The sequence below is a fragment of the Epinephelus fuscoguttatus genome, linkage group LG10 (assembly GCF_011397635.1).
Source record: "Epinephelus fuscoguttatus linkage group LG10, E.fuscoguttatus.final_Chr_v1".
In the NCBI taxonomy this organism is placed as follows: Eukaryota; Metazoa; Chordata; class Actinopteri; order Perciformes; family Serranidae; genus Epinephelus; species Epinephelus fuscoguttatus.
The window spans coordinates 7,065,165-7,086,326 of NC_064761.1; the positions used below are offsets into that span (position 1 = coordinate 7,065,165).

At 40.2% G+C, this 21,162-nt stretch overlaps 1 protein-coding gene across 2 annotated transcripts in view; it reads right to left on the reverse strand.

Moving 5' to 3' along the window:
- pik3r3b (phosphoinositide-3-kinase, regulatory subunit 3b (gamma)) overlaps positions 1 to 21,162 on the reverse strand; it is a 293,170-nt gene that overhangs the window by 122,303 nt on the left and 149,705 nt on the right. The window contains exons 6-7 of one of the 2 annotated variants that reach the window (XM_049587072.1): positions 12,669 to 12,861; positions 9,868 to 9,953 (exon numbers count right to left, since the gene is read on the reverse strand). In XM_049587072.1, coding sequence (XP_049443029.1) covers positions 9,868 to 9,953; positions 12,669 to 12,861 — 279 coding nt within the window. Of the gene's footprint in view, positions 1 to 9,867; positions 9,957 to 12,668; positions 12,862 to 21,162 lie in introns of both variants that reach the window. The other variant, XM_049587071.1, reaches the window with a different exon arrangement.

Below are 21,162 nucleotides of genomic sequence, written 5' to 3' on the forward strand. Positions count from 1 at the left end.
GAAAAGTTTTAATTTTAAACACCATAATGACTATCTTGTAAATAAATTACAATTCACACTGGGCTTTCTGTAAAGGCTAAAGGCTGTTTTTTTCAGGTTATCAAGAAAACGCTCAGTTACTGGCCTATCTCTGATTCAGATTGAGTTTAATGATACTTTTTACAGGTTTGCCTCACCATGTCCAAATGTAACCCCTCATATCATTCAGTCCTAAAGTACATTATAAATTTTAGCTTCTGGACTGAACATTGTACCCTATATTGCATGGTAGAATGGTCATCCCATACGTAGCGTAGGTTACAATACTGACATTTTAGTCTATAAGATCATCTCAGGTAAATTTCCAACTTACCTAAGCCAGAAGTTTTCATCTTTGCTAAGCAGTATAATCTTTGGTTGCACAAATGGCTTCAGTTTTATGCCTTTTACCAGCACAGAGGCTGGCAAGACAAGCCTACTCCACTGGAACGATCCACAGGCCAAGCTCAATCTCCACACCCAATGACCTTAACTTAAATAAAGGAAGCGATCACTGCTAGCTGCAGCTATTTCAATTGACTAACAAACTCCAAATAGATATTGCTGCCTTGTTAATGCACTGTGTTATGTAATGTATTTTGATCCTATTGTTGCTGTTGTGATTTGATGTTGTTGTCCTGTTTGTAATGGATGCTGTTTTTTGACCCCGTCTTGGCAATGTCTCACTAATAAAGGAGATTTGAATCTCAATTTGACTTCGTAGTTTAACAAAGATAATATACTGTATAGTAGTTGGTGAAACCAATTGATAAAAAATACAGATAAACATATTGGTGGCATCATTAACCTTATCAGGAACATTATCAGGAGGTACTTCCATGATTTCATGACCTCCTTAGATTGACAGCAGTAGCCCTGACCCTTTGTGTTAGTGTGTGAATGTGTTATGTCCCTCAACTCTTGACCTTCTGTTAAGACTGACCGGGCCACATGCCTCTCTGTATCCAGCTAACAAAGTCATTTCAAAGGCCATTACCTTCATCTCACGCCATACTGTGATCCCTGACCTCATGATATGGTGAGAAAGAAAAAAAGATGGAAAGAAAGAAAAAGAGAAAGAGAGAGAGGAGAGGAGGAAGATCTCTGCTCTGAGATCTGTCTAAATGGATCTCAGTAAAGTGGGATACATAAAACCCAGGTACATTATAGTTTTTTTCTTTTGTTTTTTATTAGTAAAAACCTAAAGAGCTGTCAGTCTTACAGCAGAGGGTCTGGAATATGTTTATCCATTTTAATATCAAAAAGCAGTCGTTTCCAGCCGCAGGGCCACAGAGCAGCAATATAATAACGTGCTGTAACGACCTTGAACTTGTTGTGATCTCTCTTTGCTACGTCTTTTATCATCATTTTATTTCTAACCTATAAAAGGACACTGATTTTGAACTGAAGTAGTTCATCTGTCATCGCCCACAGACTCGATCTGCAAGGAGGTTGTATTCTCATTACTATAGTAACCAGCTAACAAGAGTGACATACAAAAGCAAATGTTGCTTAAGAGTGTCTTTGGAAGAAGAAGGAAAGGATAGATGGATAGATATTTAACCTACATGGCTGCATAAAAAGACTGTCCAAAAAAAGTTGTGGACATCTGTTACAAAGTACTGGAAAAGTGAATCCTTCCCAGAGGAACCCTCCATTCACCCGCCATCTGAGCCTCTCTGTCCAAATGACAACTCTCTCATGAGGAATTTTATGAAAGGGAAGTTAAAAAATGGAGGAATGGATAAACGGCAGTATGTGTGCATGTGTGTATTATGTGTGTGTTATTAGCTGGAACACTGAGCCATGTAATTGTGTGCAGCTGAAGGAGCACAGGCTGGACAGAGACCCACAAAGATGCCAAATACTAATGAATACGCACGCTAAAAGCTGAGTACTCACTTGACCTTAATCACATTATACAACCATGATGCCCTACACATATTCACACATGCTGGTGTGTGTGTGTGTGTGTCTATGTGCATTTGTGTGTGTATGTGTGAGTGTGTGCGCCCTGCTGCTGACCCCGTACAGCAGGATTATTCTGGATGTTAAGCTGGCACTTTCCTCCCAATGGGATCGAGTAAGGACATGACTTAACTGTGAACCCTTCACAAACACATACAACACACACACACACACAGTTTATGTATAGACTGTATATACTTATACACATATGTAATATTTATGTATCTGGCTGACATGCATATGCACTCTCATTCTAATCTCCCACATACAAACATGCCCTCCCACGCTCATGGCTGCTCTCAGCTCTGACCTTGACAAAGTATGAGTGTGTGTGTGAGTGTGTTATTAGTTTGGGATAAGGTCCAGGTCATTCACATATTAGCAGGTGGGGGGCTTAGAGTTCTGATTCCCCTTCATTTGTTATTATTTCAGATTGATAACAACTTAACATACTAACAAAGGAAGGGAAATATTGTGGGAAATATGCTTATGTGCTTACTTTGAACAGGGGGAAAGAGATGGAAAGATGGATAACAATCCAACATCTGTATGTTTAGTACAGCCCATGACATCTGCAAATGCCTGTTTTGTCCGACCACCAGTCCAAACCCAAAGATATTCAGGTTACTGGCAAAAAATATTGACGTTTGACAAGCTGAAACTTAAAATAATAATCATTTGCCTGCTCTAACATTTTCAGTCGCATTGACCTGAAAACACATATTGACTTTTATACACTGTTGGGAAGAGGGGAGTCTTCGCTGTGTAATGATATTAGTATTGTTTTGTGCTGCAAATATTAAGCAAAACATGTCACATTACATAATGACTGTCACTGAGCCATGATTTTGAGAAAAAGGCCCTCAAAGTTTTTAGTGCGGTGGCCTCAAAGATTAGACAGAACCCATTAGCCTCCAAACTGGGAGTGCATGCTCTCCTCCAGGGACTGTCCTGGGGTAAAAAAATATACAGAAAAGCTTGGGGACCCTTTTTGCAGCCAGCAAGGTAACAAAAACAAGCATACTCAACAATATGGTGCAGGAAGATGAGAAACTATTGTTTGTGTCAGAGGAACTGCGGCCCTTTTGAATGGACAAATATTTTGACTTTCTGACCGCTTCATAAGCAGGGAGTCACCATTTTTTTTCTCCTGTCTTTTTTGTTTACCAGGCTGGTATATCTGAATGATTTTTACTTTGGTGCTCATGGTTTCCGTACACTCAACATCAGGACTGAATTGTGGAGAATCTAACCGAGCAAACAATGTGTAGAATGTCCATATTGACAAAATTTTTACCATTTCAAGTTAAATTTTGATGCGCAATGTTAAGCCGTTTAGAACTGCTTTGACTCAAGTGGGTGGCCAGTCACAATCCAGCAGATTCTAAGATGTTTTAATATTCTGAAAGCTAAAACTTAGTTTATTTAAAATCAGGCAAAATCCCACTGTCTTGGACTCTGCCTTGTTGCTATAATTTTAAACCTTTCATTCAGAATTTCAGGGAGACATAGAGGGAGGAAGAGTGGCACTGAATAGGACCAGAGTGTGGTTTAAAGGTGTTGACTGCTATCTTGTTGTCATGCCCTCACAAGCTTCAAGGCTGCATTCATCATCTGAATTTAGCAAAAAAAGGCTCATATTGTGAAAGCCAAGACTTTATTTAAAGTCGAGCAAAACCCCAAAATGACTGACAGTCAAGATTTTGACATAAATCCACGTACAAATGAGCCATTATGACATCCAAATGATTCTGATAGAGCATGGCACTTTGTATGATTTATCGAATTACAAAAACTGAATCATTTAAATATTCCAGCTTTTGAAACTTTTGATTTTGGTGTCTGTCCACAGACTGTTGTTTTTCATGTTCTTTTTGTGTCAGGGTCTGTCTGAATCAACTCAGCTGGTGACTGTCATCATACTTTCACTTCAGACACAGAAGGAAGGACAATGTCAGCAGTTACAGCAGCTAGCTTTCTGATGAAGTCTCTGAGCAGTAGGTTTTACCACCAAACCCTCCTCGGCTACATCACCAGCCAAATACATGGTCTGAGAGAGCAGAGAAAAAACGAGTGTGTGTGGTATAAGCGTCCGTGTGTGTGTGTGTATGAGAGTATGCGTGTGTTAGTTTATGTCGTATTCTTGCCAAGCTGCGGGCACGGCTTGCGTGCCTGGGAAGGAAAACAGCTCATAACAAAAGCTGAGCGAGAGGGCCAGAATGTGAATGGGTGTGTTTGGGAGTTTACAATCCTCCCTTTTTTCCCCTACTGATTCTAGCGTGCTGGCTGACAGATTGGCTGGACGAGACTGAGGCTTCACATGCAAGTGATGTGCACAGACACAGAAGGCTGATCATACACATGTGCGCGCGCACGCGCACACACACACACACACACACACACACACACACACACACACACACACACACACACGCATGGTTACGTTGTGCAAAGATGCTTAGCCAGGGCACTCAGGTGGAGAAGGACCGATCGTATATTCAGACTCCATTTGGAGAGCATGGCTTGGAGGGCAGCTCTCCTGAGAGGTCAGTGGGCACCTGCACACACACACACACACACACACACACACACACACAGAGTCACAAACCTCTGTTAAGGGGTTAACATACCGCCAACAGGCACTGTGCTAACCCTTGACCTCCACTAATGCTGTCTGGAGGGGTGGCAGGGGAGGTAATGGGTGAGAAAAAATGCTCACACATGAACCTGACCTCCCTGTTTTAGCCTGCCTCTCTCTGTCTTCCTCTCTCTTAAGTCTAAATCCATCCATCAAACAAAGCTCAGCTCAGTCAGACATGGAGCCACCCTGCCACTGAAACACCAGCATGACCTGAACACACACACACACACACACACACACACACATCTTGAGCCATAAACTAACTGGACATCTCAATGTTTGTGCTGACCAGCATTGCCAAGGTGCTGAAAATGAAATAAGACTCCAGAATTATTGTATTTCAGGACCAACCATGGCACAATTCAGAGTGCAGTGTAGGTGAATCTATACCAAAGGTCAGTCAAGTTGACTGCAAAGGCTACAACTACAAGCCAATGTGTATTGTGGGCTTACGATGCATCCTAGCCAGGCCTGGAATTTTGTAATTTTAGGGACAAGGCCACTTGGCTTGCAGTGGGGAATTTGTTTTTGAGGTCACAAAGGCCACATGCTAGGGTATCAAGACCATAAGTTAAAAAATATAATTGTGATTTTACAGAAATAGACAAATCCATTTCTGGAACAATGTAATAACAATACTACTTTTGTCAAAATACTAGTGTATTCCAGATTGTTATTCAGACTTTAAGCAAGTTTTAAAGACTTCTGGATACAGTCTGATGAGGTATATGATATCCATCCATCCAATTTCGTAACCGCTTATCCTCTTGAGGGTCGCAGGAGCCTATCCCAGCTGATACTGGGCGAGGGGCAGGGTACACCCTGGATAGGTCGCCAGACTATCGCAGGGCTAGCGCATAGAGACAGACAACCATTCACACTCACATTCACACCTAGGGACAATTTAGAGTCACCAATTAACCTATCCCCAACCTGCATGTCTTTGGACTGTGGCCCGAGTAGTCGGAGAAAACCCACGCTGACACGGGGAGAACATGTAAACTCTGCACAGAAGGGCTCCCTCCTGGGATCAGGAGTGTATATAATGACATATTTACAGCACATCTACAGGCATACATGTGTGTGACACATAGCATGAAATGTATATATTTTTTACATTTGATTTATGCATGGTATTGTTGGTTATGGAGAAAGAGTCTTTTTCCGGAGCTGATAATGGAAGTAGCTAATGAGTGAGCCATCTTGCTTCCCTTTCGTCTTTTTTGAGAACTGTACATTGTATTGATCAGGCAGGATGCACAGAAGTGAAAGTACTTTCACTTTTTCCAATCCTACCAAAAACAAGAGCTCTTTCAAGCTTGAATTTGGGTGCTCTCATAAATAGTCACTCTGATCACCGCAGCCCATTCTGGCATAAACTGGACCGTTTGTAACTACGGAGTACTGTAGGATGATACTGTTCGGTTATTCAGAGCATCACACTCTCTGATACCCCTTTATCACCAACATGGAACCGTTTTCCATCTGGTTCCCACATCTCATTTTTACTGATCAGAGCATTTCAACCAAAAATAAATTGTTCAGAGCCTGAAATGTTAGTTCTTAGCTAGAGCCAAAACATAGCAGGTTTTCCTAGACATGGAGTCCAAACTGTGATAACATCAGGGGGCATGTCATATTCTACAGGGTGGAAAGAGAGCATGGAGAAGGCAACAGTGGGAAAGTCAAGTGAGAAATTAATATTATTAATATCAAAATTAATAGTTGGTCAATGATACAAACATCTATACTAACTGAACGAAAGTTGACAGGTAAACAATGTAATCTGTGATTTTGTGACTACTGTTTACTTCCATTGTGCATTGTGCAGCACCCTCTTTTGAAGACACGTCCTTGATTACAATGGGTTCCGCTCAAAACCAGTGGCAACACGGGTTGGTTCATTAGATAGCTCCAAGGTTTCAGAAATCGTGAACATAACCAGTTCAAGTACTAAAACTAATTTGGTGGAAAAGGAGTACGAGCAGCAGGGCATACTCTGGGCATTCTATCTCAGGAGACAGAGCAGCAGAGCGCTATACATTTTTAACCTATTCGCCAGAAAAAATGTTGCCATTGAATATTTCTGCAAACCACAGATATGTTACATTTGCATGTTATTGTGTAGTGAATATGTTAAAACTTAATGTTTCAACAATACTGTGCTTAATGTGTGGTTAGGTTTAGGCACAAAAACCACTTGGTTACACTTAGCAAAAGATCATGTTTTGGAGTCTAGGATTTTGTGCCTGGTACAATTTCAGTTTGTTGATTCCAAAGTTAACAGACTGTTCCGGTTCATCTCTCTTGGTAAGAGTTTCTCAGGTAGCTAAAACGCATAACTTATGTGTCTTGGCTGAATTCACACCTGCCTTTGTAAGCAAGTAATTCCTGTCTGGACAAAAACCCTCATGCTCAGGACTCATGATAAGACTACATGCAAATAAGACGCAGACAGAGATCCTGAGAGAATAAACGAAGGTGGTGAACAGTGTGAGTGTGTTACATCAGTACAATTTCCCCACATCATTCCTCTGATTACAAAGCACCAAGAAGGTTTTGAGGCTTTATTCAGACACCCCACAGAGAGAGACAGAGGGTTGTGTAAGAGACATTACAAAAGACATACTTCAAAGACAGCACAAAACAGCTCCCTCTGGTCCTTTTGTTGCTGTGATGTAAGCTTGTCTACCAACACACACACACACACACACACACACACACATACACACACACACACACTGAAATGAGACACAAAAGCAATCACACAGTTTTACTCTCCTGCTCATTTAAAAAGTAGTTTCTTGATATAAACTTCAAAAATGTGCAAAAAGTGTGCATTCACAGATGTTCAACACCAGTAACCCAAAGAACAACAACAAAACAATGTATTTAGAGACAATTTCTTTTACACATTTTATGGCAACCTGACCATGTTGAGTGTCCCTGTGTGTGTTTCCCATCAGGCTACAAGCTACAGTTTAACATTTGCATATTAAAGATATTCTGAATCAGGAAAAAAACACAAATCTCCAGTGGCAGCCCAGCCGCGACCCTTGATGTATCCATTCTATCACCACACGCTGCAGGACAGAGGTTTATTCCATGAATTATTGATCATCCTCCAGACATCATCCTGTCCTTTTCTGTGTCACTCACAAAAAAATGAAAATCGAACAAATGACACTGGAGTCCCACCTATGGTTCAGTCTGATTTGTGGTTCCATGAGATGTGTGTGTGTGTGTGTGTGTGTGTGTGTGTTGTCTGTTTGGCTGTTGTATTGCTTTGCAGCAAGCAATGGTATTCACCATTGTACCTGAAAGCTGAAGCCAATGCAGAAGTATCTGCAGGTCAAGGACAACTAAGGGTCAGCAGTCACTGGCTACAAAACAATCCCTGATTCAAAATGTCCAGTCAAGTAAAGCATTTATTTTTCCCTGCAAGGTAGGGCCTGGTTTAGCTTCTTCTAATCTCTTGCAAGTGGCAAAGTTCTCTTGCAATTTTGTGACTGAGGTTAGGATTTTTTGGCTTTATTAGAAATATGTTTTAGAGACAACATTTGACTATAATTTCCACAAATAAGGGAAACTGGATGAAATGACCAAAGCTTGTCAAAGCTAGAATTTGAATTTGACCTGGGGCAAATAACAGTTACAGGTTTTAATTATTGCAATGATGGAGTAAGAAGGCCAAACGACAGTCAGTAGGTTTATATATGGGGACAACATGTTTTAGAGGGAGTAAAGTTAAGTATCATCAGCATAACAACAAAGACAATCTCACTGAGGCTTTCCTGGTTAACTAAATTTTAAATAAATAAAAAAAAGACAACATGCAGTCAAAGAAAAGTCTGAGGCAATGTTTCAGCCTACCTTAGTATGGAGTGTTAGACGAAACTGATCTTTTTTTATGTCTTTGCCTGGTCATGTTTTAACCATAAATCTTACTCTCATTTGTTTACTAGTACAGCAACCTTCCAACATCACACCTGAACAAACCGTTGCTCCATATAAAGGAAACATAACCCCTAAGCAGCCACTATAATCACTGCTACAACCAATATGTCAACCCTGGCCTTAAGTCCATGGCCCTCAACAGTCCAGTATAACCTAACATGCACAAACACAAACACACACACACACACACACACACACATTGACCTACTGACATTTATGCACACACAAACACACACTGACCCAAAGAAAATGACCTCAGCAGACTGGCTTGGCCCTCACAATAACCCACACACCTGCTGTCTGACCTTTCTTTCGTCCTCATAGAGCCTGATTGATCTCTCCACAGTATTTTATTTCTGCAGATGTATACCAAAGACTTCCAAGTAGGTTAAAGCTTCCCTGATCTATAGAGACAGCTGCAGTGATCATTACGTTTTTAGCTTCTGTTTGAAGGGGGATGCATAAACCAAAAAGGCTGAAGATATCTTGTTTACCATTTTTCTGTGGGGTCAGAGTGACAAGCATAACAAGGGTCAGATCAGGCTACGTTTTGGTTGAACTTTTTGGATAAATACAGGCTTTCCATATAACTTTGATCAGATCAGATGGCAATGTTTCTTCTCTGACCAAAAACTCTTAAGTCCAAGAAAGGATGTTGTTATTCTATGCTTTCGGGGAAATATTGCTGAGGTTTGAGAAAACACGCAAACTGTGCAGTCCATATACACTAAACCAAAGCTGCCACGCTAACATTCAAACCCTCACTCTCTGCTATAACAGTCCAGCAAAGCAGGAATGCGAGAAGAAAAACATCACGAAACCGCCGTATTTTGTTACCATAAACTCTGTACATCCCGGCTGTAAACTGAACTAACAGAGAGCAAAGTAAAAGCTGTTATTTTATGCTTCATGCCCAATTTATCACAGCAACTTGGGCAAAAAGTTTGCGTTTTCCACATATTTCATAAACCCAACGTGTGTTTTCCGCTGCAGTTTGTGGTGCAGCGGGGAAGGGAAAGGGGATGTCATGTTTCCAGTGTAAGAGATGTATGGTGATACACTTGAGAAACAAACTCCATGCTCTTTATCACTGAGCAGAAAAAAATGAAGATGCATGTGTATGCTGAGAGACGGAGCAGATAAGGTTGTGAGATTTTACAGTGTCAACCCAAAATCATATTGCATAATATCACCACAATATAGTGCTACACAGAATGAAAAAGTGAATGCATATGGTGTGTGTGGAGAAGGGAGGACGTTTGTGTGCATGTTTATTATCCTACCTGGTGCAGCCTGCATCTCCATGAGACCTCCTGTTGCGATCAGAGCCTCCAAGATTCTGACGTGATGCTCTGGGTTCACGTCTGCGCTGCTGACAAAAGCACAAACAAGAATAGAAATCTCAACAATCAACATGTATTTACTTTTTCATAGTCCATTAAAACAAGTACTTTTCTTTCGTCTTTAGTCACAGCAGGATGGCAGCAGCACTGTGTGTGTGTGTGGGATTGAGCCAAAACAAACTACATTGTGTGTGTGTGTGAGCATGCCAGTCAGTGCAACAGTATGGCTCATTGATGTGCCAGCCCTCATGGATTTCCCCCATCATGCTGCAGTAAAGCCCAAACAGTAAATTATGAACTGTCTTAATACTTGCAGATTGCAGTGTATACTCCAGATCCATCTAGGATTAATCAACATTTCCCCACTCACAAAATAAACTAACATGGGATCTGGTTGAAATAGCATGGCATGCTATAATATGCCGCCCCGCTCTTTATTCGCCCCATTGTGCACGTCAGAGGTGAATTGCTTGACCAGGCTGTGCAAACAATCACTGCCTCTGAGTCACTGACTGCCTCCCCAAATCCACTACATCTTCGCTGCACACAAGGAGGAATTCCTCGGTAATTTCTGGAAAAACAGACGCAGGCAAGCTTGTGCAGAGAAACAAAACAATACCATCAGCCTTGTTAATGCCATTCTCTCAGTGTTCAAACATCCAGCTCTTAAACTGCAGGATGTTGATATTACAGCTGAGCCAAATATCAGGCTTGGTTTCCTGTTAGCAAGGGAAGATCTTTTACAACAAAAATATCTGGATCAAGACAATCTTGCTAAACTGATATGAGGTTTGTCGTGGAAATGAGCTGTGGTTGATTTGTGGATTGCGTTGAAAATTAAAAAAAAGTTACACATTCAGCCAAAAAGTTTGTTTAATTCCATGGCTGACTCACAATGAGATGGGAATACCCTTTCCACCCAAATGCTGTGGGACTTTTGCAAGAGAAGTGACTGTGTTTGGAAAAATCAATGGTTTGACGCGAGATAGAGAGAGAAAATAAATGGTCGAAATGCTAAAGAGCATAAATGACATTTCCAAACTGTATGGGAAATACCTCTCTTCTCTCTTCTCATAAGTAGTGTCATCACTCATAATTTTTGTGTTTTGATTTGAACTGAGCTCTTACATAATTCTTCAAACATACAACATGTACAATTTTCAAAATGATAATTTCTCTCCAAAACAAACCAACTAGCTGATTAAAACTTGTAAAAAATACTAAATAAAAGCAGTTTCATGTTGAAATCAGTGCTTCTTTGATGCTATTTGGCACATCAGAGATGGGCAACTAGCCTAGCACCTGCTAATGTATGCTCAGCTATTTTCTCTGATAACTTGTGCTAACTTTATTTCTGGCCCAGATATTCAGAACGTTTTTGACCACAAGCCGAATTATCCACAGAGGTCTCCTTCTCTCCAGAATACATGAACCCTTTGATGTAAACAGGTAAAAAATAGTTCACAGTTTCACATTACATATCAGTGTTTTTCCATTGCTGTTTGGCAGGTCAGAGACAGGCCACTAGCCTAGTATCTCGTAATGTGCTCACCTTTTTTCTCTGATAACTTAAGATCTAGACATTAAGGGGGCTTTTACAAAGAGCTGAATTATCCGCAGAGATCACAAACGAGTCTGGTTTTCATGACACTTTTGTTGCTGGGCTGCTAAGGTGGCCGATGTGAAAGTGTGGCGGTTAAACATAGCCATCTCTGCATACGAAGACCTGCTTCCTGTGTGGATATAAATGGTTCATTCTAAGGTAATGACAACACAATTATTCTGATTTTCAGGTGATTATACACTAATGAAAATATACTTATTATATTATATTATATTTATGCCCATTAATCCCCCTTAATCCTACACACTTGACCTTTAAAAATCACAATTTCCTTTTTTCTACTATTTGCATGATACTAAACCTCTCTAATGGTAATACTGCTGCACTGCTTACGTGTGTCTATAATGCCGAACATTTAGGATTGAAAAGGAAACCTTGAAATGGGGAGTTACAGTGGGGTGGGGGGTGATGGGGTGAAAGTACTTCCACAACTAGCGGTTCACAGGACACAAATTCACCTCTTCTGTTAGTCAAGGTTTTTTCCATTTTCCCCTCTACCTACTTGAGGGGGGCATCATTGTTCCCCTGTCCCTCAGGGACTGATAGTGTGATTACAACCATACACATACACCTGACTTAAATTTGAATGGATAAGGAGGCCATAAATTAAGCAATGACACACAACATAAAGTCCTCATAAAAGGAAATAATGTACAGCGTGGAGGGAAAAAAATGCTTCAAGGTGAATTGGGGCCTCCTCATGGATTGCACTGTTTTCTATACGTGAACATCTGTAAATGTGATATGTCTTTTACACCATGACTTCATGCCAAAGTTAAAAAAAAGGGGCATATTAGAGTGTTTTTGTAGTCACTGTGACACATGGTCAGGTTAGTTTCACCAGTCAGTAACTTGCTAATTGAGCCTGAAGATTTATCACTGTTGCTATGGTTACCTGCATTTTGACTACCTTGAGCACTGATTAAGACTGAAGGTTAAAGAGCTGAACTATGTTTTCGCTGTACTGACAGAGGATTTCAACGGCAATCTGAAGTGTGTATCTTTTATGGCTGTGATATAAACCTCAACTACACATGTATGAACAAACACATTGACAAACTGCAACAAGTTCATGTGTAAATGACTGAGGGAGTAGATGAAGGTGAAAGCTGTGTACCTGAGAGGAGAGTGCTTGAAGATGGCCTCGGCAAAGGCCTGTCCCAGCACCCGGGGGCTGACCTGGCTGTGCTGGCTGACCCGGGCCAAGTGTCTGCTGAGGTGGACCAGGAGCTGGTGGTTGGCCTGAGGGATGCTGGGAGACTCCAGGATCCTCTTCAGCCTCTCCCCACACTCCTCCACACTCTGACTCTCTACAGGACAAAAGCAACACCAGAATGGTTTCTTTACTTCATTAAACCAGCTGAATTAATGTTATGTCAAATGTTCTTTGTCAGCCTTTGTGTGCCCATTCATTTCTGTTTCTACTGTAACAGTATACCATTCTAATACATTAATTATATGTCAGTCCAGTCCATTTTATTTATATAGCACTTTTCAAAAACACAAAGTTACCAAAGTGCTGCTCAAGCTACACATAAGCATATAGAGAAATAAACAGAAATTCACATAAGAATATACAGAATATCCACATAGGACTGTACAGAAATACACATATGAAATATACAGGTCATAAATACAGAAGTGATACAGACAGTATCGCAAGCTCAAGGGATAAAAGACACAGAGACAGGTTGGTCTACTCGTCAACCAGAATCAAAAGCCAAGGAAAACAAGTGGGTCTTGAGGCAGGACTTAAAAGATTCTACAGTGGGAGCCATTTTGACATGGGCAAAGTCAAGTCAATTTATTGCTAATGTAAATAAGCTAATACGTTAGCTAAAAAGACACATTCATGTACCTTTCTTTGTGTGTTTTGTAGTGATATATGAAGTTGGATGTTGTGGTGGTCGTGTCACTGGTTTTGAGCTGCAGAATTTGCATACCAATGTTCTCCTCTTACTACTGTCACTGACAACACGGTCCAAATGTTATTATTATTGGATTAACCCCCTCGATGATAGCTGCCTGGTGCATTGGCCTCTGCTGCTCTGTTGTGTCCTATTAGGTTGCCAGGTTGGCACACATTGCACAAGAAATCACCCAATTGTGTTTCAGTAACAAGATGTAATTTGTCAAGATATAGAAAAATGCAGATATTTAAAAAAAAGTCAGGCCAAGTTTCAAGTCGAGTCTTTTGCCAAAGTTAGTTAGTCAAGCTAGTCTCAGGTCCTCAAATTTGCAACTCAAGTCTGACTGGAACTCTGAAATCCAAGGTCCTCATTCTGTGCAGAAAGGTATTTTAAAGTTAAGCCAAACCTAGAAAGGGATCGCTTCATGACCAGTATGGAGTGCAGTGACATGTGAAAGTGGGCAGACTGACCTTAAAAAATATAAGATTTCTAAGATAAGGTATTTCAAAGTGCAAAATCAAAAAGCATAAATGACAGGTGGATGGGCTGTCACTGTGAGCTAGGGGTGGGAAAAAAAATCGATAAAGCATAGTATGGCAATTCTTAGTGTGGCAATGTTGTATCAATACACAGATACCAAGAATCATTATTATATGAATTATTGACCTTGCAAATACAAATTAAAGTCTTGGTAGCCTGCTAAAATAATAAAAACAGTTGCTTTTTCAGTCCACTAGATACATTTTGCTCCAATAAAAATGACTTAAGTGAGATGAGTAGACTGAAAACTTGGTGACAAAGTTTTCCTTTGAGGACATAATTTGCAGTTGAAAAAGGTAATAAATTGGAATATATGATCCCCACCTCTACTGTGAACTGACAAGCAGGTATGTTTCAGACTTGATTTTACCTATATCGAAGTTAAGCCTCAGCTTTGGTGTTGTTGTAAGGTGTATTTTTTAAGCCAACAGTTCCCCCCATGTTCCAACATAACATTAAGTTCAGATAAACCACTCTACAGAGGTGTTGCAGCAATATGTGACCAGTAATCAACCAAGGTAAGATGAAAGTATGTGTATCTATGTGTTTTAGGGCTTAGTGAGCACTCTGGATGTTTTATGCATAAACATCTATCACATTTAAAACATTTCACCGTTTCCTTTACACACATTGAACACAGAGCAGACGTTCCTGCTGTGCTGCCTGGTGAGCAGCACCTCCATCAATATCCATCACAGCATGTAGCCAACTGCTCAATGACTTTAAGGAGATGTATGGCCTTGGCAGGACATTAGTTATTTGAATTCAAACTCAGTCCAGCAGGCAGCTGCTAGCCAGCTAGCCTGACAGGCACTATGGGGAAAATCACAGGGGCGTCATATACGGTTACTTGTAAAAATGACCCAGTGGGAGGCGGCACAAGGGGATAATACGAGTCCTTTTCTTGTATTATCCGGGGTTCAGACAATGGGCCATGTTTGAAGAGCACCAGACGTATTGACGAGCGCTCTCACCACAGGACCTTTACCACTCCAAACAAGCTGCAAACGAGAAAACATCTGTGCCTGAGCCTGCTGTGTTCTCGGTTTATGAGAGGGGGGTGGGACTCAGTGGGAGAGCACAGATCTGCCACTGAACACCACACTCATCAAGTCCGTTTATCTCTGTCTGAATCTGCCGTCTGCTCAGAGATTCCATTTGTAACTCTTCTTTTAGATTCAGTATGTTTATAGTATAAATCTGAATTTATAATCAAGTTTTGGACACATTTCTGAAAATATGTTTACTTATTTTCTTGCTGTAAAAGCTGCAAGCCATGTTGTCAATGTTAGATTGCTAGGCAACCAGCAGAGACTTGACAAACTTACTGCTAACAGCCAACAAAAAGTCCAGCACAGGACTCTCTGTAACACTAAAACTCATTTTTACGCTGGGGTCAAAGCTCATCACAGACATTGTTTTGGCTGTTTTACATGTCACCTTATCAAAAATACACTTTTCCTTTTTAAATCACTGATCCTGATATTTTAGATGAATCGTCAATGTTGAAAACCACGGCCTTTAATCTGATGAAGATAAAGCCTCTGGGGGCAACTGCCAATCTTTAGGGATATAAGCAGATATCTGGGTTTACAGTTCGATTAGCAACTTGAGACAACTCCAGACAAGATTCAGCTAATCTTTATAAATAGATATTTGCATATGAATGAAGATAAATAAGAAAAAATGCTACAAAACAAAAGCCTAACCATCATGAGACCATAGTCTCTGGGTTCCAAGACTGCATTTCAGCTAATGCTTTTTCTCTCTGTACGGACTGTTTACCTGCAAACAACCAAAGTCCCCACAAATATGATTGGTCAATACTACTCAGACTACAAACAGACTACAAATATAAACCAGATTACCAGATACCAAACCTTGTACTGTTGCCTACAAATTCTGCATACATATGCAAATATCTGTTTATAGAGATTAGTGTAGGACTCTGGTGGCAGATTCAAAAATTTATGAGAAAACCCAAAAACCTGACAACGTGAACTTCCCTATCTAGAACCAGTGTTTTATTTGCTCTTTCTGGGCTACTGTAGAAACAACATGGCAAACTCTATGGGGGAGGACCTGCTCTGTATGAACTGTAGGTATTAACAGCTCATTCTAAGGTAATGAAAATACAATAATTTTTAGTTTCAGGTGATTATACACTGATGAGCACATAGTGGTTATTATTATATTTCATTTCTGCCAATATGTCCTCCTATATCTTACACACTGGACCTCTAACACTTTGTATTTCTGCATAGTATGCTATTCATGTTCTGCAAGTATGTTATATTCAGAGCAACATCCCAGGGTAAAGTCTCTTTAAAAGGAAAATCTGGATCCACAAGAGAACAAGTACTGCACCTCTTTGTTTTCATAATGTCCTGTTTTAAAAACATCTCTCATTCTTTCAAAGGATTATGAATATCAGGGAGGAAGAACAGGTATTTGTTGCATGATGTAGATGCATAAGAAATAGTCTGATCATGATAAAACATGAATGACCCTCACTATTAACTTCACACTAATGAAAATATGGATTTTTTTTTTACTTTGATATATGAATTACCAATAATTTTTTACATTATCTACAAGATTATGTACCTTAATCATTTCCATCACATACAAGAAGCAGTAAAGTTTTATAATAGTGCAAATGTCAAAATCAGATGTGTGAATTGCACTAAAGCTCAGAAAACAAAAAATCACATGAAAATGCACAAAACTGCATTTCTGTCCTTTCTCTAACTTTTCCTGTAAGGTTTTATCTTTCACGTTTACCACAGACTATAGAGTGGGGCTGTTACTATATGCAACATTTATAAAAGGTATGAACAGGTCTTTTTGAGTTATAGTGGATAAAGAAGTGGACTCTGGCTTGAAGCAGATAATAAACCAGTCAAAACGGATTGTGATACACAGAGCAGTGTCTGCGGACAGAGTTAAAACTGGATTGCTGCTTAACATAAATATACATTGTACAGTGATTTGTGTGATGCAGTGCTCTGCATGTGTACATGCTGTATGTATCCAGGTGTTAGAATGCTGATATTTATTGATTGACCATGTGAGGTATTGGTGTATTTGGCCCTCTGCGCAGGAACTGTGCTCAAATCGATCTCAATAACACAGAGTGCCAACAGAGCTGAGGGGTCTGACAAAACAGCTGACTGTATATCTGACAGCTGACTGATTGAATGGATGGAGAAAGAAGGGGAGAAAGAGAGAAGAAGTTGTTAAGGGGCAACATATTCTGACAGGCCCAGGCTCTGTTTCAAGACTAAGACAGCTTCATTCTAAACCACATCAACATTCATAGTAACACAAATGTGTAAAATACAGCCCTAAAATGCAAACTTACATAACATTATGATGTCCATTTAACTCCATTTTTCTAGACAGGGATGGTCTTTTTTGTTTGTTTGTTTGTTTTAAATAACATGAGTTTATATGAAAATAATATATATCTCAAGTATTAATTTTTTTTCTTTTTCCTTTAATATTTAATATTCTTAAGCCACTTATTTGAATTTTCTACTGTATATTCTGATCTTCCAATAAAGTCATTTTAAAATTAACCCTGAGCTTCTCAGTCTGAGATGAAAAAGAAGAGGAGCACCTGAAGTATCTGTTTACAGTGCAGCCAAACAAATTCAGTGACAATGTCACATTACGTAAATTTATGCATAAAACTTCTGTTGTCCGCATAATGTCCAGCACATCCACGCATCATTTCCTGCGAGTCCCCTGTAAGTGGGTTTGCAGTTTGAAGCCCACTCAGACCAGTGGACTCTACTCTACTGAGAGGTAATTGCAGGATGGAAAGGCATTTAATGGCTATTGATGAAATATGACAGCCATAAATAGTATCAGAAATTGAGTTTGATGTAATGAATATTGTAAGGATTATAAATGTAGGGAGCATGGGAGACTCAAGGAAGCTTATGGACACTTGAAATGTGTGTGTGTGTGTGTGTGTGTGTGTGTGTGTGTGTGTGTGTGTGTGTGTGTGTGTGTGTGTGTGTGCATGTTCCTGTATGTATGTGTGTTTGGGTGGGCAGGTGGGCGGTGATGGATGGATGACAATCTGTTGTAGCCTGATGGGGGTCATGGAAGTCACCTCTCTCTGTCTGACCACTACTGATCATAGACGACACACACACACACACACACACACACACACACACACACACACAAACACAGAGTTCTCCTCCCCCTGTCATTATGGATTGTGGTTGACCCCACCGGTCAATAGAGGTCAAGGCTGGAGAGGGAACTTGGTCTGTCCATCTGGCCTCTCGGGACTCTGGAACAGTGGACAACTGGACAGTGGGGGGGTTGAGACGATGAAGACAAGGGTGGTTGTAGAAAGAGCTGGGGTTAACCAGAGCTTCACCATGAGACTATTTTGCAGATAATTCTCATATAAATGAATTTCAACTAAACTAGGAATATGCACTTTTTTTTTTGTCTGTTTCATCTGTACTGTGATGATTCAGGAAGCATAAAAGTGAACCCCCCTCACCTTCTAGCTTAATGATGGTCTATTCTGGACTTATTTCATATGACATATTATACGATGGCCTGAAAAAATTTGGGAGGTACTGGAACCATATCCCATTTCTGAAAAAAAAAAAAAAAAAAAATCTTGGTAACTGTAGCAATAAACCCTTTTTTTATGCTGATGACATCTAGCTTTTGGACATTAAATGCACTTATTGTAACCTGCTTTGGAGAAAGGTGTCTGTGAAATAAATTAAACATAATTGCATTACACTAATTACATTTATGTACATAGATGCTAAATAGATTATCCAATCAGATGATTCGAGGAATGAGGTCAGTCAGGCTGTTTCCATTCACTCTTCATACTAGGAGTAGAATAGTGTAGAATATGACAGAAGCAAAGGAGGATGTCAGGTGACATAGTAAAAAGAGCGTAGGGAGGAAGATCAGGGGATGGACAGTTCAGGACTTTGACCCCGGAGACTGGGATACGTCTCCTCTAAGAAACCAAAAGTCAATGTTGAGTTACTTTAAGTTATGTATGTACGTAAGGTCACGGAATGTCACGTCGCGTAACGTCATGTTGCGTAACTTTGATAACTGAACTTTCATAGCATAGATCTCTACCAACCAGCGCCACAACAGAATAAATTTTGAATATTTCTGTCCTGTCTTGTTGCATTTATCTCATCTCATACTGGAAAAATGTCTATTGCTTTCTCTTCCAAAGTTGGCTTTGGGGAAGGTATCAAGTATTTTCAAGTCAAAAGATAAGATATAATTTATTGATCCCCCAGAGGGGAAATTAAAATGTCACAGCAGCACAAGACAAAAAAAAAAAAAAAAACTGCAGGTGAAGTCACAAGTCATTGGTGGTTACTGTTTAATGGAGCCTGGCAGCATCATGGGGGAAAATGTACCAGGACAACAACAGAAGTTTCCATGGTGGAAGTCCAAGTATAACGGGCAGGAGGGGTGGTGGATGGGTCCAACAACCACCGCCTTTCACCTGGGAGGCCAAACCCTGTTTTCTTTTTTCTAAACCAAACCATGTGCTTTTGTTGCCTAAACCCATCCACGTGTATGTGTTGGCAAAACGTAACCATTTGTTGTTGAAGGAAAACACCTCAATTTGCAGTGTTGTACTGACGTTCTACATTTATTTTGAAACTAACTGTATGCAAACTGTACATTTCCTGTGAAAACAGAGGTATATTTTGAAAACAGATCAGGCGTGTAACAAGCAGAAGTTGCTATAGCGTCATAGAACATCAACAACCTCCACACCCAGCGTTCCTTGCACATCATATCTCGATGTGGAAAGTCATTGACCAAACGTCGATATGTGAAGAGGTTGGAGTGAGAATGGTAATTTGACCGGATCCTTACAGTCCCATTACAGACATAAATTTATTCTGCAACAGTCCCTGTCTGCAGCAGCTTCTCTCCCCTGAAAGCCCAGATGGACAGTGGTCAGTCAGACTCAGCCAGCTGGCCTTTATCCTCACAGACGATGACCTCTGTGAGACCATTAAGGTTAACTAACTCTTGTCAAACTAATGAATGAGAAAAGACAGGGAGAGAATAAAAAATAGGCATGGGGAGGGAGGCAGGGGGGTGAGGAAAAGAAATGAATAAAACGGAAACGGGGCCGAGGGTGTAGAGGGTCTCAGATGAAATTATTAAGATAAGTTACTCAAAGACTAAAGACAGAGTGAGCATGAGGAAGAATAGGAGGCGTGAACTGCAACTTTGAGATCTACAAAATACAAATGTTGAGATACAAAAAGAGCCTAAAGAGCCTAAACAGTGTCAAGTTTCAGGCCGTCACGTTCTGCTGACCTCAAATCACAAAACGGCATCACATTCATTCTTCTCTCCCCTGAAGCCATCCTCACTTTAAAATGGTTTAAGGTGCTTTGGCACATGTGACAGCATCATGATCCTCACATCTTTCTTTGAAAAAGCTGTAAATAATTAAAAAGAAAAATGGCACAGCCATGATAACAAAAAGCTGGCTGTGGTCAGGATGGTGCAGGAACAGATGAGAGGAGGATTGTCGAGGATTATAACCATCTGATGACAACAAATGTAATTATTCTGTCAGAATGAAGACTGCTCTAAAATGGAGAATGATTGGACTAATTTGAGGGTTAAATGGAGTTTGACTCCGATGACGCACATAAACTTATATTTTTAGATATATTTCGGCTTTAAAAGACACATTTTGCAGCTTTGTTCAAATGGTAGTCAAAGACTATGTATGATCTCAAGATCTGAAATTTTTCAGAAGCAGCTGAACAAAACTGTGTGTAACGACTGTGACTGTCCCACTGGTGGGTCAGTAGGGTTGAAAAGTTAGCTGAAAATCCCTTCCCACATTTCATCTTTATTTTTTAATAGTGTGTGGGGACTTTCCCCATGATGAGCCACTGACTGGAAAAATGGACGCAGATCAAACAGATGGGAGAAAGACTTGTCTCCCAGAGAGCAGGACAGCCAGAGGAAAGGTAACAATTAAAGAGGAATGAGAGGGGATTTTAGGTGTTACAACATCAACAAATCTCAGGATTAGACTGCAAAAGGACAGACAGTAACTGTCTACTATGAAGGAAATGTTACTGATTCCATCCATATAGAAACCTTCCCAAA